At 43.9% G+C, this 27,515-nt stretch overlaps 2 protein-coding genes across 2 annotated transcripts in view; both read left to right on the forward strand.

Moving 5' to 3' along the window:
* Nucleotides 1-251: 251 nt before the first annotated feature.
* foxd5 (forkhead box D5) lies at nucleotides 252-1,907 on the forward strand. Its single transcript, XM_055920201.1, has one exon. It carries the CDS (start codon nucleotides 365-367, stop codon nucleotides 1,370-1,372), a length of 1,008 nt encoding a protein of 335 aa, XP_055776176.1. The 5' UTR covers nucleotides 252-364; the 3' UTR covers nucleotides 1,373-1,907.
* Nucleotides 1,908-2,768: 861 nt separating this feature from the next.
* pgm5 (phosphoglucomutase 5) overlaps nucleotides 2,769-27,515 on the forward strand; it is a 40,368-nt gene continuing 15,621 nt past the window's right edge. Inside the window, exons 1-7 of the mRNA XM_055920200.1 lie at nucleotides 2,769-3,599; nucleotides 5,195-5,357; nucleotides 9,542-9,688; nucleotides 13,539-13,664; nucleotides 13,803-13,993; nucleotides 16,666-16,820; nucleotides 25,876-25,991. Coding sequence (XP_055776175.1) covers nucleotides 3,342-3,599; nucleotides 5,195-5,357; nucleotides 9,542-9,688; nucleotides 13,539-13,664; nucleotides 13,803-13,993; nucleotides 16,666-16,820; nucleotides 25,876-25,991 — 1,156 coding nt within the window. The 5' untranslated portion in view covers nucleotides 2,769-3,341. The remainder of the gene's footprint in view (nucleotides 3,600-5,194; nucleotides 5,358-9,541; nucleotides 9,689-13,538; nucleotides 13,665-13,802; nucleotides 13,994-16,665; nucleotides 16,821-25,875; nucleotides 25,992-27,515) is intronic.

The raw sequence follows: 27,515 nt of genomic DNA on the forward strand, positions 1-27,515 counted from the left end.
TACGTGTATTTCACTTAAAAGTATTATGCTTCATGAACTTTGAGGTGTCTGCATACTAGATCAATTATGTATGTGAGGATTCTCCGGATTAGTTTTCCCTTTGTCTGCCCTGACACCCTGGGGCGAGGGACTACTCTGATAGGTCTGGGTGTGACTGGGCTGTGGCAGGGCGGGGGGTACAACAACAGCCCACTAATAAAAATAAAAAAAGGAAACTCCCGGTCAACATAAACAGGCTGACCAGGACCACAGGGACCGGAGGAGCCGAGAAAGTCAGAGAAGACGCTTTTACGCATGTTAAGAATTAATGATACGGTGGTAAGAGTTTCGCTTTCACGCGTGTGTGGACGTTGTGGTCTGAGCCATGACCCTCTCCAAGGAGTATGAAACGTCCCAGCAGACTGGCTTGCCACTGGACGAGGATGAAGTATACATAGCGGGAGAGGACGAGCCTCTCCTTGACCGGCATCTTCACTACCGGACGGACAACACCAGGGAGCCTAGCTCATCCGCCGAGTCCAGCGTCGAACTGGACTGCTCTGAGTTCGACTCATCTGGGGAGAGCGAGAATAGTTTCTGTGCAGACACACCTTCATTGGGAAGACCTCACGGTTCTGTAAAACCCCCGTATTCCTACATCGCTCTCATCACCATGGCAATCTTACAGTGTCCTCTGAAGAAACTGACGCTGAGTGGCATCTGCGACTTCATCAGCAACAAGTTCCCCTACTACCGGGAGAAGTTTCCGGCGTGGCAGAACTCCATCAGGCACAACCTGTCACTCAACGACTGCTTTATCAAGATTCCGAGAGAGCCTGGAAACGCAGGAAAAGGTAACTACTGGTCTCTGGACCCCGCATCTGAGGACATGTTTGACAACGGCAGCTTTCTCCGGCGCAGGAAGAGGTTTAAGAGAAACCAGCCGGAGTATATGAAAGATGGACTCATGTTTTACCCAAACTTTAGCTGTTACCGGCCTTACTGCGTCCAAAGCCAAGTGAGCGTACCGGCTGCCCCTCTCTGGTATATGCCGGTTCAGGACGGGCTCGTGATGCTACCTTCCTCCTATCTACCATACCCGAGTCTAAGCAGCAGCTGTAAGGTAGTTGCCCCCATGGACTTCAGAAAGCAACTTTGCGCAGCAACTCCCGCAGTACAGAAGTCTGCGAGCGACACACATACGAAGTGTTCATTCAGTATTGACAGCATTATGACTAGAACCTTTCCTTATGTATCACATAACTCAAATCCACAGAACTCCAACCCTCATTGTTCTGTTGGTCTTCTCACGGGCCCTGCTTGTTTGGTTCCCGAGCCTGATTCCAGCTCCAATGACTTCATTCTGCCCAAATGTCCAAACGCCTTACCGTAGTTGTTGAAGTGTTTGTTTGTTACAGCTTTAACCAAAGAAACCTCTGTGTTTGTATACAAGTGATAACATGATCCAATGGAGGCACGTTTACGCGTTTCTCAAAGAAATGATTTAATTAAACTGCATATTGTTTATGTTCATTCAATGTTGAATACAGTATGTCAAATGAAGTTAATGTACATATGTAGACTGGTAATATATTTGTTAAAATATGGTGTCAATGTGAAAGTGGAACCACTTTTGCCAAATGTTTAAAAATCCATTGTATTTTGATTTTCGTCATTGAAATTAAACAATAAAAATAGTTTGACCGTACCGTCAGTTTTTTTGTTGTTGCGGTGTTTGATTATGCTTAGGCCAACTTATTTCCTTCCCCATATTTTATTACACTTAGAAATTGACTGCTAAAGATGCCATCTATTAGTACAAAATAACCTGAGGAAATGATTGCATCTAAAGGTTTTCAATTTAAATTTCTGGAAAACCAGGTCTAAATTAGCAGGACTATAATATATTACACAGAATTACTTCGCGAAAAGGCAAAATAGGCATCTGAACAGTAAATTACAGTATATGATCTACTTAAGATCTTGTTATTGTGAATTATTGTAAGCGTAGGCTCATATAAATGTTGTTTGTCCTGTAATTGGCGAAACAACTCTTGTTTGTCACTAAAAGAGATCGGTCTCATCAGTGCGAATTTCATGCCCTGTTTTGTTTTATTGCAAATCATTATTGTAATATTTAATTGAATCGCTTTTAAACACATTAAATACCCATTAAAATACAATTGATTCCATCTTAATTTCCTTCAAAATCGAATGAAAACTTGAGAACGTCTGCATCCAGCTGTAAGCCAGTTCAATGCTGCCACCGTGTGGCCCAGGTTTAATGCATTTCAATACAGACAACTACTTTTATAGGACCAATAGGGCTACAATTTTGCAAAGCACGTTTTACAAAAATGTCTTTCCTTGATTTTGCTCCTGGTTGCGCTGTCCACTAAATTATGCATCAGTGAACAAGCCCATATGCTTCTCTCTGGCCACCAATAACGCATCTTGCTCTTCTGATGTTAGCTTTTATGCATTATAGTACAAAGAGAGCGAGAGAGATAGAGAGAGCTGCCATTAAAAAAGACGCACTCCATTTTTTGTCACAGTTTAGTTATCTTGAAAAGGGAGTGGATTTCATGTTATCATTCTAGTCCATTCGCTTAAAGTATCATATTAAAACCAACTAGTCTATTTTACTTTACCATGTACTATATTGCCAAATATGTGGGACAGTTGACGCATTGCTTTGCCCATGGCCAACAGTGCGCCCTCAGGTCCTGCCTCGTCACTTTTCCGCATGTCTTTGACCGTTAACCGCTTAATGCTCGCACACTGACACTGACAGTGCTTTGCCTTGTCCGGTTACAGCCCCAGCCCGACACAATTCTCCCCGTACTCCACCGGGCTATTTTTGTCCAGAGGCGCAGCTGATTGTAGGGGCTTTTGGCCCTCCCTGATTTTGGCAGGCGCACGTCCTTGTGGAGAGTCGGGCTTATTTGGAAAATAGGGAGTTGTCAGGCGGAAGAGAAGACTTGGCTTAATATTTCATTCGCCTATCCAAAGCTCTCGCTGCAAGTTTTCTGTGGCATGTGTTTAAAACCGACAGCAGGCCTATAACTAGCATATATCTCAAACCGAGTTTACAAGCCAAGGAATTTGTTGACGGGGATTTATCATCTTAATAGCCATCCCTCTGGAAAGCGCTGGTGTGCTGTCATTGCGTAAGCGCATACCCCACCTCCCTCGAAAGTGCTACTTCTGGAGGGCTAGAGCGAACATCACTGAACCTCTCACCTCCCTAACACAGTCTGTCTCCTACGTATGTTTGACTCTCCACCTCTATCCAGCCGACAGTGAGTCATCCCCGGTATAGCCAGTCGACCCGCCACTCCCGGTGGGTTCTTGTGCGGAGGATGGAGACGAACCCCATTCCCGTGGTAACGGTCCAGACGAGCCCGTTTGATGACCAGCGGCCCGGTACCAACGGGCTGCGGCGGAAGACGGCTGTGTTCGAGGGCAAGAAGAACTACCTGCAGAACTACATCCAAAGTGTACTGTCGTCCATCGACCTGAGAGACCGCCAGGGATGCACGATGGTGGTGGGCAGCGACGGACGCTACTTCAGCCGAGCAGCCACCGAGATTATAGTTCAGATGGCCGCTGCCAACGGGGTAAGACAAGGATGTCATGTCAGAAAGTTTGGAATGGTTCAGGGTTCGTGATGATGATAATGATGATGATGATGATAATGATCATGATAAACGAAGCACAGAAATAGCATAATAAAACATGGTATTTTATTGTTAATCCTCCATATGCCCATGGGTCGTATAAACTATGGTTTATACAGCGGAAACTCCAGTCAAGTGCATACAAGGGAATGCTGTACGCTAGTTTACCTAGCAAAGCCTGCTCTGTTTATGCGCCTCTGAAACGATAAATCAATCCAGTGGCCTAGTTTTAACAACACTCAGATTTATGGCGATAGGCGTACGTGCATATAGATAGGCAGGCTATGTTACAACCTAAAGCTATATTCTTCCCTGCCTCTCCCAGTGTCCGTGTGTTTGTGTGTGTGTGCGTGCGTGCGTGCGTGCGCGGACCTGCGTGAGTGGCGGAGCCTTTTAACCAATTGCGCAGAGCGCTTGGAAAGGACAGCAGTCTATTCTCAGATCTATGCGACAACAAGCTTGGTGAAATACCTAAAGGAAAAACTGAGAGGAATATATTTGTTTTGAGATGGGTCTATTTTTCTGCTTGCCCAGCTTAATGTCTCCTGCCTTACCAGCTGTTCAATCCCTCGTTCCCTGCTGCCCACGCGCCACTCAGCTACATTCCTCCCTGCTTCGTTCGAAGTTTAGGGGATACCCAGTTTAGTGGCCACGAGCCAAACTCACAGGAGATAAGCGCTGGGAAGACATTGAAAGAATATTTGTGAAATTCTGGGGGCTGAGTATGGATGATGATAGGCGTGTAGACCTACAACGGGTCGCTGACAGGGCATGGCAGGTGTTAAGTGCGCACCCAAAGGGCACTATTCGATCCAAAGCGATGTCTGGGATAGGTTTAAATATACAAATATATTATTTTTTTACGGGGAGAGATATGTTGTCATTAACACAGCTGATTTGATTTTGTTTTCAAACCATATAAATGTTTTTGCTCTTATGCCAAAAACAAGGTAACCAGGTTTGATTGAATAGAGCCAAGAGTATCTCTCTCTCGAAATCCTGAAAGTGAGGAGATGCGCCGACGTCATAATAATGAATTCCACATGAATGAAGACACTTTTATTTAGAATAGTTGAGATGCTATAGCCTAGGGACAGATCACGCGAGAGTGTTCGCGCGACTTCAATAAATGGATGTAGACGCCCATGACGACTGTCTGGAATGTAGCCTAGTCCAAGCCTGATAGAACGTCTGGAACCTCAGTCCGTGCCAAATTCTGGACGCATCTGGTCTGGAAAGATGAAGCCCTGAGCGTCATGACATAAGCCACATGACCAGTTCTAGAAAACATCTCTTGACTAAATGCATGACATGAAGCTCATTACAATAAAGAAATGCGAATTAAATCATTCTGTAAGCTACACTGAGCTAGTCTACAATAATAGGCCTTTTCATTCTTGAGTTGCGATGTTTGTACATGCCTTAGTCTTGATTAATGTATGATACGATTAATTACTTCAATACGAACATAGGTCCCAGAATGAGATTCAGTCAGCTGAAGTTCCTCAAACTCTCCCCCTGTCTGTTTCTTTCAGATTGGTCGGCTGGTGATTGGACACAACGGCCTCCTCTCCACCCCTGCTGTGTCCTGCATCATCAGGAAGATCAAGGCCATTGGTGGAATCATCCTGACAGCCAGTCACAATCCAGGAGGCCCCGGGGGAGACTTTGGGGTCAAATTCAACGTGGCCAATGGAGGTGAGCTGCTTATTTGACTGATTGCTGTCAACCTGCCAGCCTGTCAATCTGTCAGTGAGTTAAAAGGATTGATGGATGTCCTCCTACCTAAGAAGTTTTCTGATACTTGTGCTTGCTCTTCTTGGCTTTATGCCCAGGTTATTAGTGGACTCTTTATTATAAATGTGTTTGTTAAAAGTGCTATATGAATACAATATTGGTGATTTAATGACTGAGTTAAGAGAGTTGGCACCATAGCCCACTCACAGCCCTAGCAATTATCCGTGTATTCTCTTAACAAGGAATACTCACATATTCCTGAAGTTCCATCATGGACAGGCCTTCCGAGTCCCCAGGGCTTTACTGTGGAATCTCAGTCATCTTCCAGTCGTATAAATAGAGCAAAGTGGTGTTGCTCTCCTCATCCCTCATGTCCTCACGCAACAGTAGTTATCTTTCAGAGCCCACAGACTGTGGCTCTCAAAAGGATTCTACACAATGTTCACTTTGTCAATGTCTACATGACTCCAGTAGCGTCTTACAATCCTCACATGGTACATAGAAGATGATGACTTCTCAGTAATATGACTTCTCAATCTAGAGACATTTTTTATTTAACTTCCTATGAATAACAGTTGTGCATTAAAATGCCACCATAGGCTTCACTGTTCTTAAACATGTACAGTGCCTGGCAAAAGTATTCATCCCCCTTGGCGTTTTTCCTATTTTGTTGTATTACAACCTGTAATTTAAATAGATTTTTTGGGGGGGATTTCATGTAACAGACATACACAAAATAGTCCAAATTGGTGAAGTGAAATGAAAAAATAACTTGGTAAATATTTTTTCAAATTATAATAAATGGAAAGTGGTGCTTGCATATTTTTTCACCCCCTTTGCTATGAAGCTCCTAAATAAGATCTGGTGCAACCAATTACCTCAGAAGTAACATAATTAGTTAGATTGCACACAGGTGGACTTTATTTAAGTGTCACATGATCTCAGTATACGCTACCGTTCAAGAGTTTGAGGTAACTTAGACATTTCCTTGTTTTTGAAAGAAAAGCACATTTTTTGTCCATTAAGAAAACATCAAATTGATCAGAAATACAGCGTAGACATTGTTAATGTTGTAAATTACTATTGTAGCTAGAAACAAATGATTTTTAATGGAATATCTACATAGGTGTACAGAGGCCCATTATCAGCAACCATCACTCCTGTGTTCCAATGGTACGTTGTGTTAGCTAATCCAAGTTTATAATTTTAAAAGGCTAATTGATCATAAGAAAACCCTTTTGCAATTATGTTAGCACAGCTGAAAACTGTTGTTTTGATTAAAGAAGCATTACAACTGGCCTTCTTTAGACTAGTTGAATATCTGGAGAATCAGCATTTGTGGGTTCGATTACGGGCTCAAAATGGCCAGAAACAAATAACTTTCTTCTGAAACTCGTCAGTCTATTCTTGTTCTGAGAAATTAAGGCTATTTCATGCGAGAAATTGCCAAGAAACTGATGATCTGGTACAACGCTGTGTACTACTCCCTTCACGGAACAGCGCAAACTGGCTCTAACCAGAATAGAAAGAGGAGCGGGAGGCCCCGGTGCACAACTGAGCAAGAGGACAAGTACATTAGAGTGTCTAGTTTAAGAAAGAGATGCCTCACAATTCCTCAACTGGCAGCTTCATGAAATCGTACCCACAAAACACCAGTCTCAACGTCAACAGTGAAGAGGCGACTCCGAGATGCTGGCCTTCTAGGGTTTCTAGGGTTTCAAATCATTTACAGAGAAAATGACAGTAAGGGCGCTAATGTCATCTCTATTTTCAAGTTGTCGCTTTATCTTGATTGAGGGTCGGGTATATCACTGGGTAATGAGATAGCCAACATGGTTGATTATGGATTAAGTCCGCTCACACACTAATCTAATGTTTCCTCATAGCATCTGGCCCGTGAGCAAGGGGCCCAATTTCACCAAGTCTCAACAATTGGCGCTCCGTAAAACCTGACTGTATTGTAGTCAATAAGATGCTTATCAGATTTGGCATGTAGTCATCATTAACAGTAAATACCATAACGTTTTGAGGTCCTCCTGGACTGTAGTGGAACAACAGGATTATGAGGATTAACACAATTGCAGTAGGTAGGTCCTCATGTGAAGTGTATCAGGAATAAACTAGAATAGTTCAGTGAGGAGAGAGAAGGGAGTTCTTGTTTAGTTCCTGTCCCCCACCTTTAGTACTGTTGAGATGAACTGTTCCTGTAGGTTCTCTTTGTCCAGGTTTCTCCCTGTAGAGGTGAGAGGATACAAAGGCTTTATTGAGTGAGGTACGCATCAGAAGAATGCATTCATACACACTCACACACTTATGCACAGACACACAGTGCTGACTTATGAAGACTAGGTGGTTGACCCTAGGCTCCTCCCCCCACACCTGCGGGGATTCATCCAGCTCGTAGAGTTCATGGACCCCCTGCAACATCACCTGGTGGGCTTTACCTGCGATAGACATGATCCCCTGGGATAGCACGCACACACACACACACACACACACACACACACACACACACACACACACACACACACACACACACACACACACACACACACACACACACACACACACACACACACACACACACACACACACACACACACACACACACACTTTGTTCAGAGACTTAGACATACATACAGTACAGCTGTTCTGAAAGTCCCCAGAGTCTGCAACACCACTAAGCAAGGGGCACCACCAAGCAAGCAGCACCATGAAGGCCAAGGAGCTCTCCAAACAGGTCAAGTACAAAGTTGTAGAGAAGTACAGATCAGGGTTGGGTTATAAAACATATCAGAAACATTGAACATCCCACTGAGCACCATTAAATCCATAATAATAAAATTGAAAGAATATGGCATCACAACAAACTTGCCAAGAGAGGGCTGCCCACCAAAACTCACGGATCAGGCAAGGAGGACATTAATCAGAGAGGCAACAAAGAGACCAAAGATAATCCTGAAGGAGTTGCACTGCTCCACAGCAGAGAATGGCGTATCTGTCCATAGGACCACTTTAAGTCGTACACTCCACAGAGCTGGGCTTTATAGAGGAGTGCCCAGAAAAAAAGCCATTGCATAAAGAAAAAAATAAGCAAACACGTTTGTTGTTCGCCAAAAGGCATGTGGGAGACTCCCCAAACATATGGAAGAAGGTACTCTGGTCAGATAAGACTAAAATTTAGCTTTTTGGCCATCAAGGAAAACACCATGTCTGGCGCAAACACAACACCTCTCATTACTCAGAGAACACCATCCTCACAGTGAAGCATGGTGGTGGCAGCATCATGCTGTGGGGATGTTTTTCATCGGCCGGGACTGGGAAACTGCTCAGAATTGAAGGAATGATGGATGGCGGTAAATACAGAGAAATTCTTGAGGGAAACCTGTTTCAGTCTTCCAGAGATTTGAGACTGGGACAGAGGTTCACCTTCCAGCAGGACAATGACCCTAAGCATACTGCTAAAGCAACACTTGAGTGGTTTAAGAGGGAATATTTAAATGTCTTGGAATGGCCTAGTCAAAGCCCAGACCTCAATCCAATTGAGAATCTGTGGTATGACTTAAAGATTGCTGTACACCAGCAGAACCCATACAACTTGAAGGAACTGGAGCAGTTTTGCCTTGAAGAATGGGCAAAAATTTCAATGGCTAGATGTGCCAAGCTAATAGAGACATACCCCAAAATACATAATTTTTTTTATTTATCCGTTATTTTATCAGGTAAGTCGACTGAGAACAAATTCTCATTTACAGCAACGACCTGGGGAATAATTACAGGGGAAAGGAGGGGAATGCAGCTGTAATTGCTGCAAAAGGTGGCTCTACAAAGTATTGACTTTGGGGGGGTAAATAGTTATGCACGCTCAAATTTTCATTTTTTTGGTCTTATTTCTTGTTTGTTTCACAATAAAAAATAATTTGTATCTTCAAAGTGGTAGGCATGTTGTGTAAATCAAATGATACAACCCCCCCCCCCCAAAATAAATTATAATTCCAGGTTGTAAGGCAACAAAATAGGGAAAATGCCAAGGGGGGTGAATACTTTCGCAAGCCACTGTATAACAACCATAAACCAGGAACAGGTCACATAATGTGCAAACATTGGTGTCCATGGTAACTGTGCCCCCCCCCCCCCCCCCATAGGCCCATCTCCGGACACGGTGATGGAGAAGATTGCCCAGGTGAGTAGGACCCTGGAGGAGTATGCCATCTGTCCTGACCTCCGCATTGACCTGGCCAGGCTGGGACGCCACGACTTTGACCTGGAGAACAAGTTCAAACCCTTCAGAGGTACAGGACTCACACACGGGCTAGACACACACAGACCAGACACACACAGACCAGACACACACGGGCTAGACACACACAGACCAGACACACACAGAGCCAGGGGCGTTGAAGCGACAATGACATTGGGGGGGAACTATTTTGCTACGTGGGATTTTTTGTTGTTGAAAAAATTGGTTTTAAATGATAATTTCTATTGAATTGAAAAAAGGATACAGAAAAATACGAACTTACAAATGGTCAAATGTACAAGGCTAAGGGGGCCCTTGTAGAGGGGCATTTACTCCGATACAGTCCAATCAGTCTTGAGGGCCGTGGCCATTTGTACTGTACTGAATACCAGTGTGACCGTTAATGTGCATATATTCAATTACACAACCATTTTGTACTCTGTCTCTGCTACTGTATGATTCATTTCCTAGTATTTTTCTGTCTTCCACTATGTCAGGTTGTTACAACTGCTGCTCTACATACAGTATGGGTTGTTACAACTGCTGCTCTACATACAGTATGGGTTGTTACAACTGCTGCTCTACATACAGTATGGGTTGTTACAACTGCTGCTCTACATACAGTATGGGTTGTTACAACTGCTGCTCTACATACAGTATGGGTTGTTACAACTGCTGCTCTACATACAGTATGGGTTGTTACAACTGCTGCTCTACATACAGTATGGGTTGAAACTTATTGTAATATTGTCAACTTATAATACAGTTATTATACTGTGTTAAAAACTTTTTAATAAATAAAAAAGGTATGCATGAAAGGTCAAACTGAAATTAATGAATCTCCACTCTGCAAAATTATATATATATTTTTTTTATATCATCATGGCTGCCTCTCTCATGCATGAAGTTAACACATGCAATACACCCTCTAGACTTAAGCTGCTATCGTTTCATCAGAGACCATATATGATCATTCCGATTGATTCACACTATGACAGGTCATCAGTCTATGAACTCTATGAGCTTCGAGAGGCCCTTCTCACTATCTTACCTGCTCTCCCTCTCTGCCTATCTGTCTGTGTGTGGGTCTCATCATCGTTGCCTCACTCCTGAATTAAGTTAACACATTCAATACACCCTCTAGACCAGGGTTTCCCTAACTCGGCCCATGCGACCCCAAAGAGTGTACGTTTTGGCTTTTGCCCTAGCACTACCCAGCTGATTCAAATAATCAACTAATCAACAAGCTTTGGTAATTTGAATACGCTGTGTAGTGTTAGGGCAAAAACTAAAACGTGCAACCCTTGGGTTCCCTAGAACCGATTTTGGGAAACGCTGCCCAAGACCCCTCAGACTCAACTCTGGACCGCGAAGCCAGTTCCAATCCTTTTTTTTCATTGCTCCCCTCTAATCAGGGACAGATTTAGACCTGGGACACCAGGTGGGTGTAATTAATTATCAGGAAGAAGAGAAAACCAGCAGGTTCGTAGGGTAAGAGTTGAATGCCCCTGCTGTAGACCAAGGATGGGAAACTTTGATGGGGGTCGGGGCTTCAAAAAATCAGAACTCATCACGAGGGGCTGCAGTGGCTATCAGGTCTGATTACACACATCCATACCCACACATGCAGTCAGAGTCGCCCCTAGCGTTTGGGGGCCCTAAATGAAATTTAGTTGGTGGTTATTTCTACTCCGCCCCATGAGACAAATGTCTTGCAATTTCCTGGAGAGAAATGTTTTCAGTCTTTAATATAATATCTGAGTGAGAGTGACTAACAAAATCAATGGGGGCCCCCCGGTCGGTAATTCAACCATAATTACTACAAGTTTAGATAGCTGGCTAGACATGCATTTTTTTTGAGCTGACATGGCTAATTGAGTGACTCTCAGTGACTGACATAACAAGATAAAAACTGCTGATGCACAACCACATTTTGAAATTGCACCCGGTGTATTCTACCTTTGTAACTCAGTAAGCTGAGAGTTCCTATTTTTTTATATTAATACTTGTGTGTGTGTGTGGGGGGGGGGGGGGCATGTTACCTGCTTTTAACATTGGGGTGGGGGGGGGGGGGGGGGGGGGGGGCTCCTACGCCCCTACACAGAGCAGCATACACAGAGCAGACACACACAGAGTAGACACAGACACACTGCAAACACATATACAGTGCATTTGAAAAGTATTCAGACCCCTTAACTTTGCCCACATTTTGTTACGTTAGTTCCTTAACCAAAAATGTATTAAATCGTTTTTTCCCCTCATCAATCTGCACACTATACCCCATAATGACAGAAAAAAAAACATTTAAAAAAAATTTAATATCACATTCACATAAGTATTCAGACCCTTTACTCAGTACTTTGTTGAAACACCTTTGGAAGCGATTACAGCCTAAAGTATTTTTGGGTATGATGCTACAAGCTTGGCACACCTGTTTGGGGAGTTTCTCCCATTCTTCTCTGCAGATCCTCTCAAGCTCTGTAAGGTTGGATGGGGAGCGTCGCTGCACAGCTATTTTCAGGTCTCTCCAGAGATGTTTGATCGGGTTCAAGTCCATGCTCTGGCTGGGCCACTCAAGGACATTCAGAGACTTGTCCTGAAGCCACTCCTGCGTTATCTTGGCTGTGTGCTAAGGGTCGTTGTCCTATTGGAATGTGAACCTTCGCCCCCCAGTCTGAGGTCCTGAGCACTCTGAAGCAAGTTTTCATCAAGGATCTCTCTGTACTTTGCTCCGTTCATCTTTCCCCTCGATCCTGACTAGTTTCCCAGTCCCTGCCGCTGAAAACATCCCCACAACATGATGCTTCCACCACCATGCTACACCGTAGGGATGGTGCCAGGTTTCCTCCAGACGTGACACTTGGCATTCAGGCCAAAGAGTTCAAACTTGGTTTCATCAGACCAGAATATTTTGTTTCTCATGGTCTGAGAGTCTTTAGGTGCCTTTTGGCAAACTCCAAGCGGGCTGTCATGTGCCTTTTACTGAGGAGTGGCTTCCGTCTGGCCACTCTAACATAAAGGCCTGATTGGTGGAGTGCTGCAGAGATGGTTGTCCTTCTGGAAGGTTCTCTCATCTCCACAGAGGAACTCTGGAGCTTTGTCAGAATGACTATCGGGTTCTTGGTCACCAACCTGACCAATGCCCTTCTTCCCCAATTGCTCAGTTTGGCTTTGTGCCAGCTCTAGGAAGAGTCTTGGTGGTTTCAAACCACTTCCATAAGAATGATGGAGGCCACCGTGTTCTTGGGGACCTTCAATGCTACAGAAATGTTTTTGGTACCCTTCCCCAGATCTGTGCCTCGACACAATCCTGTCTCGGAGCTCTACGGACAATTCCTTCGACCTCATGGCTTGGTTTTTGCTCTGACATGAACTGTCAGCTGTAGTACATTATATAAACAGATGTGTGCCTTTTCAAATCATGTCCAGTCAATTGAATTTACCACAGGTGGACTCCAATCAAGTTGTAGAAACATTTCAAGGATGATCAATGGACACAGGTTGCACCTGTGCTAAATTTCGAGTATATAGCAAAGGGTCTGAATAATTATGTAAATAAGGTATTACTCTTTTTTTATTTTTAATACATTTGCAAACATTAAAAAACTGTTTTTGCTTCGTCATAATGGGGTACTGTATGTAGATTGATGAGAGGATTAAAAAAACAAACAAAAAAAAACATTTTAGAATAAGGCTGTAACGTAACAAAATGATGAAGAAGTGAAGGGGTCTGAGTACTTTCCGAATGCACAGTACATTCACACACTCACACGCCAGGCATACACAGTCTCAACACACATACACTCTGTTCTTGCATACAAGTACATGCTATTGGATGAATAGACACATGCAGATACACACTAGACTCTGAGCCACTGCTCTCCTCTTCTCTGTGTTGTTAGTTGAGATAGTGGACTCAGTGGAGTTGTACCTCAACCTGCTGAGAACCATCTTTGACTTCAACGCCATCAAGAGCCTTCTGACAGGACCTGAACAGCTGAAGATACGCATAGACGCCATGAATGGAGGTAAGACAATAATAATGAAGACCAAAGTAGTTACAGTATTGTATCAGGTGCTTACCAGTGATTATATTGTATTGTATTGTGTTGTATTGTATTATATTCCATTGTATTATTTTCTATTATATTGTACTCTATTGTCAGTGATGGGTCTCTACGTGCGCCGTATCATGTGTGATGAGCTGGGGGCTCCTGCCAATGCTGCTGTCAACTGTGTCCCCATGGAGGACTTTGGGGGCCGGCCTCCAGAGCCCAACCTCACATACGCAGCCCCATTGGTTGATGCCATGAAGGGCGGAGACATTGGTTTCGGAGCTGCTTTCGATGCAGACGGGGTAAGACAGCTGAGGAGGAGGAACACTGCCTTCACCAAGTATAGTATTCACTTGACTTTTTCCACATTTTGTTGTGTTACAGCAGTGGTATTCAAACTCAGAGGGGACCCCATTTTTTCTCCACAACAATTTCTTGCGACCCCACCCCGCCCAAAATCGAATGACACAATCTTAAAATAATTACATTTAGACTTTTACATCAACAAATAACCTTAAATTCATTGCATTTTCATCTCTTATCAAAATGAAAAGAAGCCAATAAATACATTAACTAAATTGAATTGTATCTTTCTTAAAAACGTTTGTAATATGTCCCATACAATAATCTGTACTCTTAACTGTTATTTTTATTTTTATTTTGGTGACCCCACTGCAGAACTCGACTTTGAATACTTTGTTAAAGCCGGAAATAAAAATGAATTAAATGTAGATTTTTTTTTTCACTGGCCTACATGTAACAGTATAGCTTCCATCCCTCTCCTCACCCCTACCTGAGCTCTAACCAAGGATCCTCTGCACACATCGACAACAGCCACCCTCGAAGCATCGTTACCCATCGCTCCACAAAAGCCGCGGCCCTTGCATAGCAAGGGGAACAACTACTTCAAGGTCTCAGAGCGAGTGATGTCACCGATTGAAACACTATTAGCGCGCACCCCACTAACTAGCTAGCCATTTCACATCGGTGGAATTATGTTTTTTTGAAATTTTTACAAATTAATTAATGAAAGCTGAAATGTCTTCAGTCAATAAGTATTCAACCCCTTTGTTATGGCAACGCTAAAAAATCTGCTTAACAACTCACATAATCAGTTGCATGGACTCACTCTGTGTGCAAAACAGTGTTTAACATGATTTTTGAATGACTACCTCATCTATGTACCCCACACATACAATTATCTTCAAGGTCCCTCAGTCGAGCACTGAATTTTAAACACAAATTCAACCACAAAGATCATGGAGATTTTCCAATGCCTCGCAAAGGGCACATATTGGTAGATGGGTAAAAATTAAAAAAAGCAGACATTGAATAACCCTTTGAGCATGGTGAAGTTATTTATTATACTGTGGATGGTATATCAATACACTCAGTCGCTACAAAGATACAGGCGTCCTTCCTAACTCAGTTGACGGGGAGGAGGGAAACCGCTCAGGGATTTCACCATGGAAACTTTAAAACAGTTACAGAGTTTAATGGCTGTGATAGGAGAAAACTGAGGATGGATCAACAACATTGTAGTTACTCCACAATACTAACCTAACTGATAGCGTGAAAAGAAGAACGCTTGTACAGAATAAAACATACATCCTGATTTCAATAAGGCACTAAAGTAATACTGTAAAAAATGTATCAAAGCAATTAAATGCTTCTTCCTGAATACAAATCCAATACAACACATTACTGAGTACCACTCTCCATATTTTCAAGCATAGTGGTGGCTGCATCATGTTATGGGTATGTTTGTAATTGTTAAGGACTGGGGAGTTTTTCAGGATAAAAATAATTTACGGAATGGAGCTAAGCAAAGCCAAAATCCTTGAGGAAAACCTGGTTCTGTCTGCTTTCCACCAGACACAGGAAGATTAATTCACCTTTCAGCAGAACAATAACCTAAAACACAAGGCTAAATATACACTGGAGTTGCTGAGTGGCCGAGTTACAGTTTTGATTTAAATCTGCTTGAAAATCTATGGCGACCTGAAAATGGTTGTCTAGTACTGATCAACAACCAATTTGACAGAGCTTGAATAACGTGTGGAAAGCTTTTAGAGACTTACCCAGAAAGACTCAGAGCTGTAATCGCTGCCACAAAGCGATTCTATACATTTCTATACATTTGCAAAAAATTCTAAAAACATGTTTTCACTTCGCCATTATGGGGTATTGTTTGTAGATGGGTGAGAGAAAAATCTATTTATTCCATTTTGATTTCAGGCTGTAACACAATACAGTGTGGAATATGTCAAGGGGTATGAATACTTTCTGAATGCACTGTATAATGTACAAAGTACTACAATACACTTTCAGGGGAGCTGATGAGGATGAGCATGTTTGATTCTGCTTAAATGGGCAGCGTTTACACTTTTGGGACTATTCCATTGGTTCCTTGGCAGCAAGTCAAATCAAGCATGTGTAAAGTATTTGGGAAAAAACAAGAACTTGACCTATGTGGACCCAGGTCTGCTATCTAATGGGAACTTGGAATTGCCTCTGTTTGTTTTTGTCTGCATTTATTTCCTTGTCAATAGCAGGATGTTAGGCAATGGGACCAGCTAATATCTGTGACAGACATCTCTTTTTTTCCCACAACATCTCACGTAGTAATTTGCACCAGCGCCACGCTCACGCACATTAGCCTAACTCAATTACCGGGCCGAGCATCAGGAGAATTATGTCACTCTTTTGTGTTCCATTGGAGCCCTCTCCCAGTGCTTACAGTGCTGCATCTGAGTAGGAAGGAGTGTGTCCCATACATTTGATTTGATTGGGAGAGATGCCATTTAAACAACCGTGTATCAACTGGTAGGGATGGGAATGCCAGTTAGAGTAACAGTAAATGTTTATCTTTAACATACTTTAATTAGTGGAGGATTAGATTAGGTATTTATTGGTTATGCATTGATTATTTCTTCATGTATTGCTGTATGGTTGATGAGTGTATGTATTGCAGGACCGGTATATGATCCTGGGTGAGAATGGTTTCTTTGTGAACCCTTCAGACTCCTTGGCTGTTATGGCGGCCAACCTCTCCTGTATCCCCTACTTCAGACAGTTGGGACTAAAGGGCTTCGCTAGGAGTATGGCTACCAGCACTGCCTTAGACAGGTAGGACACACACCAATATCCCTATACCCTGTTTGTGGCTGCTGGAGAAAATGCTCCACATGACTTTTCCATTTTTCAACACCTCTTCACCTTAGCCTCATCATCCCCCCCCCCATACCTCTGTCTCTCTCTCTCTCTCTCATCCCTTTCTCATCCCTATCTCATCCCTCTCTCTCTTTCATCCCTATGTCTCCCACTCTTGCGAACCCCAATCCAATCCACACACACACACACACACACACACACACACACACACACACACACACACACACACACACACACACACACACACACACACACACACACACACACACACACACACACACACACACACACACACACACACACACACACACACACACACACACACACACACACACACAGACAGAGCATCTGCCTATAAATACAGACCAAAGGCCCCCACACTGAGGCATAAGAGCAGTGGTGACTGAGACGGTGTGATCAGGGGGTCAGTAATGTACATTAACATTGTGTGTGTGTAACCCTGGCCCCTGACCCTTTCTCTTGAGGGTTGGTGGACTCAGTGGCGGTCCTGTTAATGCTGGCAGCCACGGAGGAAATGAGCTCACTCCCCAAGCCCATATCTCAAGGGGCCGCAGCCGCTATCGCTAACCCTAGGTCACGTGTCAGGTTGACGTGACATCACGTCATTGATGGCCCTCTCGCCGTGGAACTGATCTCACGCGCACATATGTACAGTATACACACACACACACATACGCACGCGCACACAAAAGAGGGAGAAGTCAGGGGATTAGCAGAGTAATTTGAATAACAAGACAATCCATTTTCAAGCCCTCATCCTGTCCATTAACTAAATATGTAACATATGTATCATCCTGTCCACTAACTAAATATGTAACAATATTATAGAAAGTCAAAAGGGAGAACGTTGTACACGTACCTACTTCGGTTGCACAGGTAACTAACCACCGTACCATCTCCCTCCTCCTCCAATTTAACGTAGACAGGGTTATCCTCATCACCTGATGAACGAGAGCTGGGGCTATGTCTTCTGATATAGAAACATCATGGACACACTGATGACTGCAATGTCCTGTTCAAAAACACTGACACATGAAAGGTGATCTTCATGAGTCTCACTGCACCACAAGGTCATCCAACACCAATTAATACACACACGCCCATATGACACACACACTGGCTGATTCCTGTACTGTATCGGTACCTGTGTCTGCGTATCTCAATGGTGTTGTGTTATTTAGTGAGTGCTGGAGAGCTTTATGATGGCCCCAGCCCAGTAGTATGCCTTTTAAGGAGTGTGAGAGCAACCATGCTCTACCTGTGTGTGTGTTTGTGTGTATGTGTGTGTGTGTGTGTGTGTGTGTGTGTGTGTGTGTGTGTGTGTGTGTGTGTGTGTGTGTGTGTGTGTGTGTGTGTGTGTGTGTGTGTGTGTGTGTGTGTGTGTGTGTGTGTGTGTGTGTGTGTGTGTGTGTGAATGCTTGCATGTATATATGTGTTCTCGTGTTTATGTGACTGTGTGTGTCAGTGTATACATGTATATTTGTGCGATTGGTGTGTATGAGTGTGTGTGTGTGAGTGTGTGTGTGTGTGAGTGTGTGTGCGCAAGTGAGGGAAGCCCTATGTTTCTGCAGTGAGGGAAGGGAAGGTGGGAGAGGAAACATCTGCCTCTGCTTTGGCCACTCCAGGGAGGGGGGATGGGAGGAGAGAGGGAGGAGGAAGAGGGGAGGAGGGGTTTGGCTAGGCCACTGTTCTGCCTGTTACTAGGATAAACCAGTGAAAAACAAGGCCTTTAAAAAGTTTAAATTCTGTCTCCCTGATTTGTGTGTGAGTTTGTGTCTGGGTGTATGTGTGTGGGGGGGTAGGGTTGGGTCTGTGTGTGCGCTCGTCTATGTATCTGCGTTTGGGTGCGTTTATGTGGGTCTCATCTATAAGACTGGAAAGTGACGCTAGTTGCCAGGGAGACATTGCTGAGCCCAGCACCTTTTGCGAAAATCCCCCCGCTCATGCTTCTCTGTCCTCCTGAACCAGGATATATGGAGGACATTCAGGAGACCAGATCCACCCAGTCCCATCTAACATCACTGTTGGCTTACTGATGCCTTCTCAGCAACAGGATATGGGCTTTAGGTGTTCTATACATTATACACACATTCAGGTGCTGGCGTTAAGGAACAGGATTATATGACATGGAAAATGGATTGTGTCATTGGATGGATTGTATATGTTAGTTAATGATATAGGTAGTAGTACTAATTTAAATAGTAGTCTTATACAATGTCTGTTACAGTGAGGGAGCAGTGTAAACATGCAGAAGACGGTTGGTTCTTACTGACCCTAATGTCCCTGGGCCAAACTGTCCATCTTCTCCCCACGTCTCCAGTAACACTCGTCTGCCAACATCCCTCCTTTCTGGCAAAGACTGCTGGGAAAGAGGCTGTTTTCATTGTGGACACAGATGGAGGGACTGAGAGAAAGAGAGAGAGGGAGAAGGGAGGGAGGGACGGAGAAAGAGAGGAGTGGGGAGAGAAATAGAGAGAGCCAGAGAAGGAGAGAGAGAGAGCAGGAGAGAGAAAGAGAGAGAGAGAGAGACAGAAGGAAGAGAGATGGAGTAGGAGAGGGAGAGAAAGAACTAGTGCTCACCCAAGTGTCCATTTCTAACATGTCATTTTTACACTGGAGCGAGATTTAACGAGCAGAGAGATATCAGCCTTGAATAGTTTGATTGACAGTTGGACATGAGCCTGCTTCTCAGATACAGGCCCAAATAGCTCTCATTAGAATTGAACTACTGTGTTTACTTCTCCTAGTCAACAACGTTATGGAAACACAACTGTCATACTGAACAAAGAACAGGTTTTTGTAATTGTGCTTATAAGAGGACATACATTTGACAACAAATCTTTGTGTTACGGAGAGGAAAATGAGGAGGATTGCATCCGGAGTACAAGATACATGCTAGTTAAATGACTATGAAGCTTTTGTCTCTGTATGTGTCTTCCAAGCCTTTCCTGACAGCTGAATCAGGGCACACCCATGGGAGGAGTAGTACTGGTCGAAAAACTATCTGTGTACCGATATCGGCTATCATCACCGAAGTCCGTTTTTGAAAACAGTTGCTGTTCTCAGTTGGGTTTAACTGAAAGCATGAAGGGAGTCAACCCAGCCAACAAGCAACTGTCTTCTTCCCTTTAGAGTTTGCCCATTGAGACAATTGACAACGTTGCTAAAGCATCGCTGGAATGTTTGGGGAATGTTATGTGTCAGCTGTGAGCTCGTGTCAGGTTGTTTTGTGTGTTGTCAGCTCTGAAGGGGCCTGGTGCTTATGTTATGTTGTTGTCAGGTTGTGGTCAGGGCACAGCTGGTGCGAGCATTAAGCCTTAGAAAAGCACCACATTCCCTCAGCGCCGTTATGATGTCGTGGAAAACAAACAGCTTTTTCCCAACATCCCCCCCATCGTTGCCCCAACATCCCCCTAACGTCGCAGCAACGTTCTGCATGACCAGGGCTGTGCCCGGGTGCTTGTATTGGCTGCAGACATGCGACTGAAACGTCAACAGTGAGTCAAAGGGTCAGAGTTTCTATTTTCTTGTTGGAACACCAGGCTTTCTGTTCCAGAGCCATTCCCGGAGGGAAATAAAAAGGCTTCACACACACAAACACTGTGGGTTTATTTCACGGTGCAGACAACATCTCAACGTCTCACCCACCGGGATATCACCCCCTCAGAATTCCAACTGAATTCCACAATCCAGCATTCAGCATCTGGAATTGAAGTGCGATGTGTTCAGCAGTGTTTCCAACTTGGGATCGGCAAACAGTTATGTTAGTTGCATGCTCTTTTGAATGACTCATCTGTGATGGAAAGAAGGAAGTAATAATAGTCACCCATCAAATCAAACTTTATTGGTCACATACACGTGTTTAGCAGATGTTATTGCGGGTGTAGCGAAATGCTTGTGTTTCTAGCTCCAACAGTGCAGAAATATCTAACAAGTAATATCTAACCATTTCACAACAAAACACACAAATCTAAGTAAAGGAATGGAATTAAGAATATATAAATATTTGGACGAGCAATTTCAGAGCGGCATAGACTAAGATACAGTAGAATAGAATACAGTATATACATAAAAGATTAGTCATTATTAAAGTGACTAGTGTTCCATTATTAAAGTGGCCAGTGATTTAGAGACTTTGTACAGTATATAAGGCAGCAGCCTCTAATGTGCTAGTGATGGCTATTTAACAGTCTGATGGCCTTGAGATAGAAGCTGTTTTTCAGTCTCTCGGTTCCAGTTTTGATGCACCTGTGCTGACCTCGCCTTCTGGATGATAGCGAGGTGAACAGGTAGTGGCTCGGTTGGTTGTTGTCGTTGATGATCTTTTTGTCCTGTAAGATCGTGTGGTGTATGTGTTCTGGAGGGTAGGTAGTTTGCCCCCGGTGATGCGTTGGGCAGACCACACCACCCTCTGGAGAACCCTGCGGTTGCGGGCAGTGCAGTTGTCATACCAGACGGTGATACAGCCCGACAGGATGTTCTCAATTGTGCATCTATAAAAGTTTGTGAGGGTTTTAGGTGCCAAGCCAAATTTCTTCAGCCTCCTGAGGTTGAAGAGGTGCTGTTGCGCCTTCTTCACCACACTGTCTGTGTGGGTGAACCATTTAAGTTTGTCAGTGATGTGTACGCCGAGGAACTTGAAGCTTTCCACCTTCTTCACTGAAGTCCCATCGATGTGGATAGGGGGGTGCTCTTGCTGTTTCCTGAAGTCCACGATCAGCTCCTTAGTTTTGTTGACGTTGAGTGAGAGGTTATTTTCCTGGCACCACACTCCCAGAGCCCTTACCTCCTCCCTGTAGGCTGTCTCGTCATTGTTGGTAATCAGGCCTACTACTGTTGTGTCGTCTGCAAACTTGATGATTGAGTTGGAGGCGTGCATGGCCACGCAGTCATGGGTGAACAGGGAGTACAGGAGGAGGCTGAGCACACACCCTTGTGGGGCCCCAATGTTGAGGATCAGCGAAGTGGAGGTGTTGTTTCCTACCTTCACCACCTGGGGGCGGCCCATCAGGAAGCCCAGGGGGGCGGCCCGTCAGGAAGCCCAGGACCCAGTTGCACAGGGTGGGGTTCAGACCCAGGGCCTCGATCTTAATGATGAGCTTGGAGGGTACTATGGTGTTGACTGCAGAGCTATAGTCAACGAACAGCATTCTTACATTGGCATTCCTCTTGTCCAGATGGGGTAGGGCAGTGTGCAGTGCGATGGCGATTGCATCGTCTGTGGATCTATTGGTGCAGTAGGCAAATTGAAGTGAGTCTGGGCTGTCAGATAAGGTAGAGGTGATATGATCCTTGACTAGTCTCTCAAAGCATTTCATGATGACAGAAGTGAGTGCTGCAGATGCTTTGATGTATTTACTGAGAGTTAGGTGAGGGGTCATCTTGGTTCTTTACTCAAACTTTGACTAGCTCCCTCCCAGAGAGCAGACTACAAGTTTAGTCTCTCTCCCTCATCTCCTGCTCTAACTCCCTCCCCTTTTCCCTTTTTCCCTATATGTGCTCTCTTTCTCCTTCCATTTGATATCTCTATCTATTCCTTTCTCTTTAGACTTTCCTTCCATCCTGCTCTCTTCTCTCTCTCGATTTTATCTCTCTGCTTCCTCCCTCAAAACCCCTCTCTCTCTCTCTCTCTCTCTCTCTCTCTAATTCATAGGGGCTTTATTGGCATGGAAAACATGTTTACATTACCAAAGCAAGTGAGATAAACAAAAGTGAGAAGACACAAAACAACATCAACATAAAACGATTAGAATTGAACGGGAAGTATTGCACTCAAAAAGGTTTAAAAAAGATAAAGACATTTCAGGTGTTATTTTAGCAATGCGCAAATAGTTGTAGTATGAATAGTAGGGAAATATAAATAAACAGGTAAATATTGGTGGTATTTACAATGTAGTTTGTGCTCCACTGGTTGTCCTTTTCTCATGGCAACGAGCCACAAATCTTACTGCTGTGATCACACACTGCGGTATTTCACCTAACAGATATGGGAGTTTATCGATGTTTGATTTGTTTTGTGGGTCTGTGTGATCTGTGGGAAATACGTACAGTGGGGGGAACAAGTATTTGATACACTGCCGATTTTGCAGGTTTTCCTACTTACAAAGCATGTAGAGGTCTGTAATTTTTTATCATAGGTACACTTCAACTGCGAGAGACGGAATCTAATTCATTTCAAAATCCAGAAAATCACATTGTATGATTTTTAAGTAATTAATTTTCATTTTATTGCATGACATAAGTATTTGAAACATCAGAAAAGCAGAACTTAATATTTGGTACAGAAACCTTTGTTTGCAATTACAGACATCATACGTTTCATGTAGTTCTTGACCAGGTTTGCACACACTGTAATTTATTCAAGGTACTCCTCGCTCTTTTGTCTTGGGTTTCTACCCTGTGTTTTGTTACGTGTTTGTTTGGTCTTGTCCCCGTGCCTTTACACGGCACGTCGTAATTTGGCGTCGCCGCACAACTTCGCAACGTCACCGCACTTACAATTAAGTGTTTTAGCTCCCGAGTGGCGCAGCGGTCTCAGTGCTAGAGGCGTCACTACAGACCTTGGTTCAATTCCAGGCTGTATCACAACCGGCCGTGATTGGGAGTACCATAGGGCGGCGCACAATTGGCCAAGCGTCATCCGTCGGGGTTTGGCCGCGGTAGGCCGAAATAAGAATTTGTTCTTAACTGACTTGCCTAGTTAAATAAAGGTTAAGTAAAAAAATAAATACAGAGAAATATTGTTGGTCAAACACATTTTTCCCCAACAGTTTTCTAAGAGCCGGCAGCAAGCTGATAGGTCTACTGTTAGAACCACTAAAGGCTGCTTTACCACTCTTGAGGAGCAAATTTACTTTGGCTTCCCTCCAGGCCTGAGGACAAGCACCTTCCTCTAGGCTCAGATTAAAGATATGACAGATAGGAGTGGCTATAGAGTCAGCTACCATGCTCAGTAGCTTTGCATCTAAGTTGTCAATGCCAGGAGGTTTGTCATTATTGATTTATAACAATATTTGTTCCACCTCTCCTACACTAACTTTACAAAATTTAAAGTTGCAATGCTTTTCTTTCATTATATGTTTTTTTTACACATGTTTGATGGCTCACTGTTCGTTGTTGGCATTTCCTGCCTAAGTTTGCCCACAAACAAATGATCTAAGTGAGTCGCAGTAATGGCTAATATGTGAACTTGACCCCAATCGGCCTGGCCCTGTAACCTGGGTCGCTGGTGGGTTTTCCAGTCCTGTGGGCATGCTCCACCTCAATGCTCCTGTGATCAAATCTTCAGTTCCTCCGAGATCATTACCCTCACTTTGTCCTCAGACTCCGTCCAGGTCTCATGTGGAGATTCTGCAACTCCGTCCACAACCATGTTGTTCGACCTTGATTGTCTCTCTCGAGATAATCTGATTATCCGTCATTGTTGGATTCACATACAGAAATTATGTCATCTCTGAATGACTTACAGATTGCTGTCACCAGTATTGACTCCACCAGTATTTGGACAGAACACTTGAAGCTATTCTCTTGTTGTTGTAACAACTGCTTGTAGAACCATTTTTGTTTGCTTAAAAGATCCTTCACCTGTGATAGAGAGAACACTGTCCTCAATGGTACTCCCACCGGCTTTGGTCGTTGTCATGGTAACAACGTAGACTACGCTGTTACTCCTCACACCTCACAGACAGGCAGGTCGCAGGGAAGATTGAAAAGAACAACAACAACAAACAGCAGGGGTCTAGACAGCCACAAGCCCGGGACAATCTGCGGTCCCGGCCATAATGGTTAGCCGAGTCGCGGGCTGTGTTCAAGCTCTCAAGAAAACACCACTACCTTGATAGGCAGCTAGCTAGCAGCTAGGCTAGCTGCTACGCCAAACAACTCCTCAGACCCGGCCTTAGTTGGCAGGATCACTGGACAGATAGTTGCGATCCAAGCAAGTAATGCCATCCGTGTCGCGGGATCCAAACTCAAAAGGTAGCTGGCTGGTAACCAAACTTTTTCAATAGACTTTCCAAAACAACAAACCGAGCTCTCCCTTGTTCTGCATTCAACAGGAAGTGACACGTTCTTTGTGTGCTCTAGGGCAACGATGTCTACATATAGTTTGTATTTGTTGTCCTGTCTACTGGACCTTTTTTGGGACACCATTATTTTTGTCTTCCTGAGATTCACTCTCATGGCCTAAGTCTGACAGAATCTGTGCAGAAGATCTAGGTGCTGCTGCAGGCCCTCCTTGCTTGGGGACAGAAGCACCAGTTAATCTGCAAACAGTCAACATTTGCTTTCCGAGTCAAATAGGTTGAGGCTGAGTGCTGCAGACTGTTCCAGTGCCCTCGCCAATTCATTGATGTACAGTATATGTTGAAGAGGGTGGGGCTCAAGCTGCATCCCTGTCTCATCCCACAGCTCTGAGGAAAGATATATGTGTTTTTATTGCCAATTTTAACTGCACAAGCTGTTTGTGTACATTCATTTTAGAATGAATGAATCCCCCAACACCGCTTTCCATCAATTTGTATATCAGATCCTCAAATTGAATCAAAAGCTTTTTTGACAAGACTTTGCTTTTGTTTTGTTTGTTTGTCAATAAGGGTGTATACATTGTCTGTCGTACGGTATTTTGGTATTCTCTCTCTCTCTCTTGCTGTCACTTTCTCTCTCTGTGACTGTCTGATAGAGCACATGGCTCAATTAGCTGAAAGGTTAGCTAGTTTTGATGCTCTCTTTTCTCCTTATTAAGTTATTGGATAATTAGATGGCAGATTGATTTGGCAGGCCAGCAGCCTGAAGGGTCACTTTGTAGTTTGTGAGCTCTGACTCATAACTGGAGAAAGGGGCTACTCATACATTGGCTAGTGTTGATTATGTTCTCCAGAGGTGTGTTGTCCAATCCAAATGATGTGTGTGCGTGTGTGTGTGTGCATTTATGTGTGTGTATACATACTCTAACTATCACTAACCCGTGTGTGTGTGTGTGTGTGTGTAGGGTGGCCAAGGCCTTGAAGGTGGCGCTGTATGAGACTCCTACAGGCTGGAGGTTCTTTGGGAACCTGATGGACTCCGGGAGGTGCTCGCTCTGCGGAGAGGAGAGCTTCGGGACAAGTGAGTGTTACTGACTGTTTCTCTCTACTCCTGTTTGACATTTACATTCATCTGACCGTACTGCAGCTTGTTAACAGCTAAGTTTGCTCAACTTTCAGTAAAAGCCAGTCTGTTCCTGCAGCATCCATATACAGTACATCACATCCTTAAATAGAGAGGCCTGGTGGGAGTCATCCCAGCATAATACATATGAGGGGCTGTGTGTGTGTGTGTAAATAATCCCCATTCTTCTGCTATAAAAGGAGAGAGGAGCTCTGTGAATCACCAGAACCCTCTGCCTCTGCTGGCAGCTGCTCAGCCCACCAGGAAAAACTCTCTTATTCTCTCTCTCTCTCTCCCTCTCTCTCTCTCTCGCGCTCTCTCGCTCTCTCGCTCTCTCTTTCTCTCTCTCTCAATTTCAATTTAAGGGGCTTTATTGGCATGGGAAACATATGTTTACATTGCCAAAGCAAGTGAAATCTGAGGCATCTAAGATGGAGAGAGAGATAGAAAGGGAAAGAGAAGTATGGAGAGAGAAAGAGGGAAGGTGGGAGGGAACAGGAGAAAGAAGTAGAGAAAGTTGAAGTGAGCAGGAGAGAGAGGAAAGGAAAGAGAGATGCAGGGGGACAGTAGATGAGGAGGTAATTAAGGGAAAACAGAAAGAGGGGGAATGGAGAACAGGGGAAAAAGTGGAAGAGACAGAGATGAATAGGACCGAGTGCTGTGTGACTTTGTGCTTTGCTCGACCCATTTAAGGCTAAACGGCTAGAAGGAGCAGCAGTAAATTAGGGCTATGTTCGATCCTCTCTCTCCCTGTCAAACAGCTACAGCTGGAACTTTTATTCAGAAACATTAGTCCGGTCTGTATTTTTTTGTCTTCTAATTTACATACATAGAATCCAATTTGAGCTTTGAGATCTTCTCAAAGTGCTTCATAAAACCATTCCATTATTATTGCTCATTGTCTTGAAATTGGCAGAGAATCAAATTGGTGGTTTGTAGCTGAAAGATATAAAGGTCAGGAGATTATTATCATTATTATTCTCATTCTTCTTCTTATTGTTATACACTACGAGGCAGATGGAAGGAAAGGACTGATCTTGTGATTTTGATCTTGTGATTTTTTATTTTTTATTAGACAGCTTGTAAAGACATCCAGTGTCTCTCTCTCTCTCTGTGTGTGTGTGTGTGTGTGTGTGTGTGTGTGTGTGTGTGTGTGTGTGTGTGTGTGTGTGTGTGTGTGTGTGTGTGTGTGTGTGTGTGTGTGTGTGTGTGTGTGTGTGTGTGTGTGTGTGTGTGTGTGTGTGTGTCGGTGCATGTGTGCTTGCGTACGTGCGCATGTCCACAATAAAATTCACTTCAATGAAATCAGAAAGACAGAGAGGGGGTGGAGAGAGGCAGCGGCGAGGCAGAGGAAATTGGCAACTGTCAATTTCCCAACAGCCGTAGAGTGTTCTATTAGGGCCAGACTTACTAACCATTTACTCCACAACAAAGTATGCACCTCTTAGTTTCCACAGTAAACAAAACATAGAACATAACAAA

This window comes from Salvelinus fontinalis, chromosome 4, assembly GCF_029448725.1.
Source record: "Salvelinus fontinalis isolate EN_2023a chromosome 4, ASM2944872v1, whole genome shotgun sequence".
Classification (NCBI taxonomy): Eukaryota; Metazoa; Chordata; class Actinopteri; order Salmoniformes; family Salmonidae; genus Salvelinus; species Salvelinus fontinalis.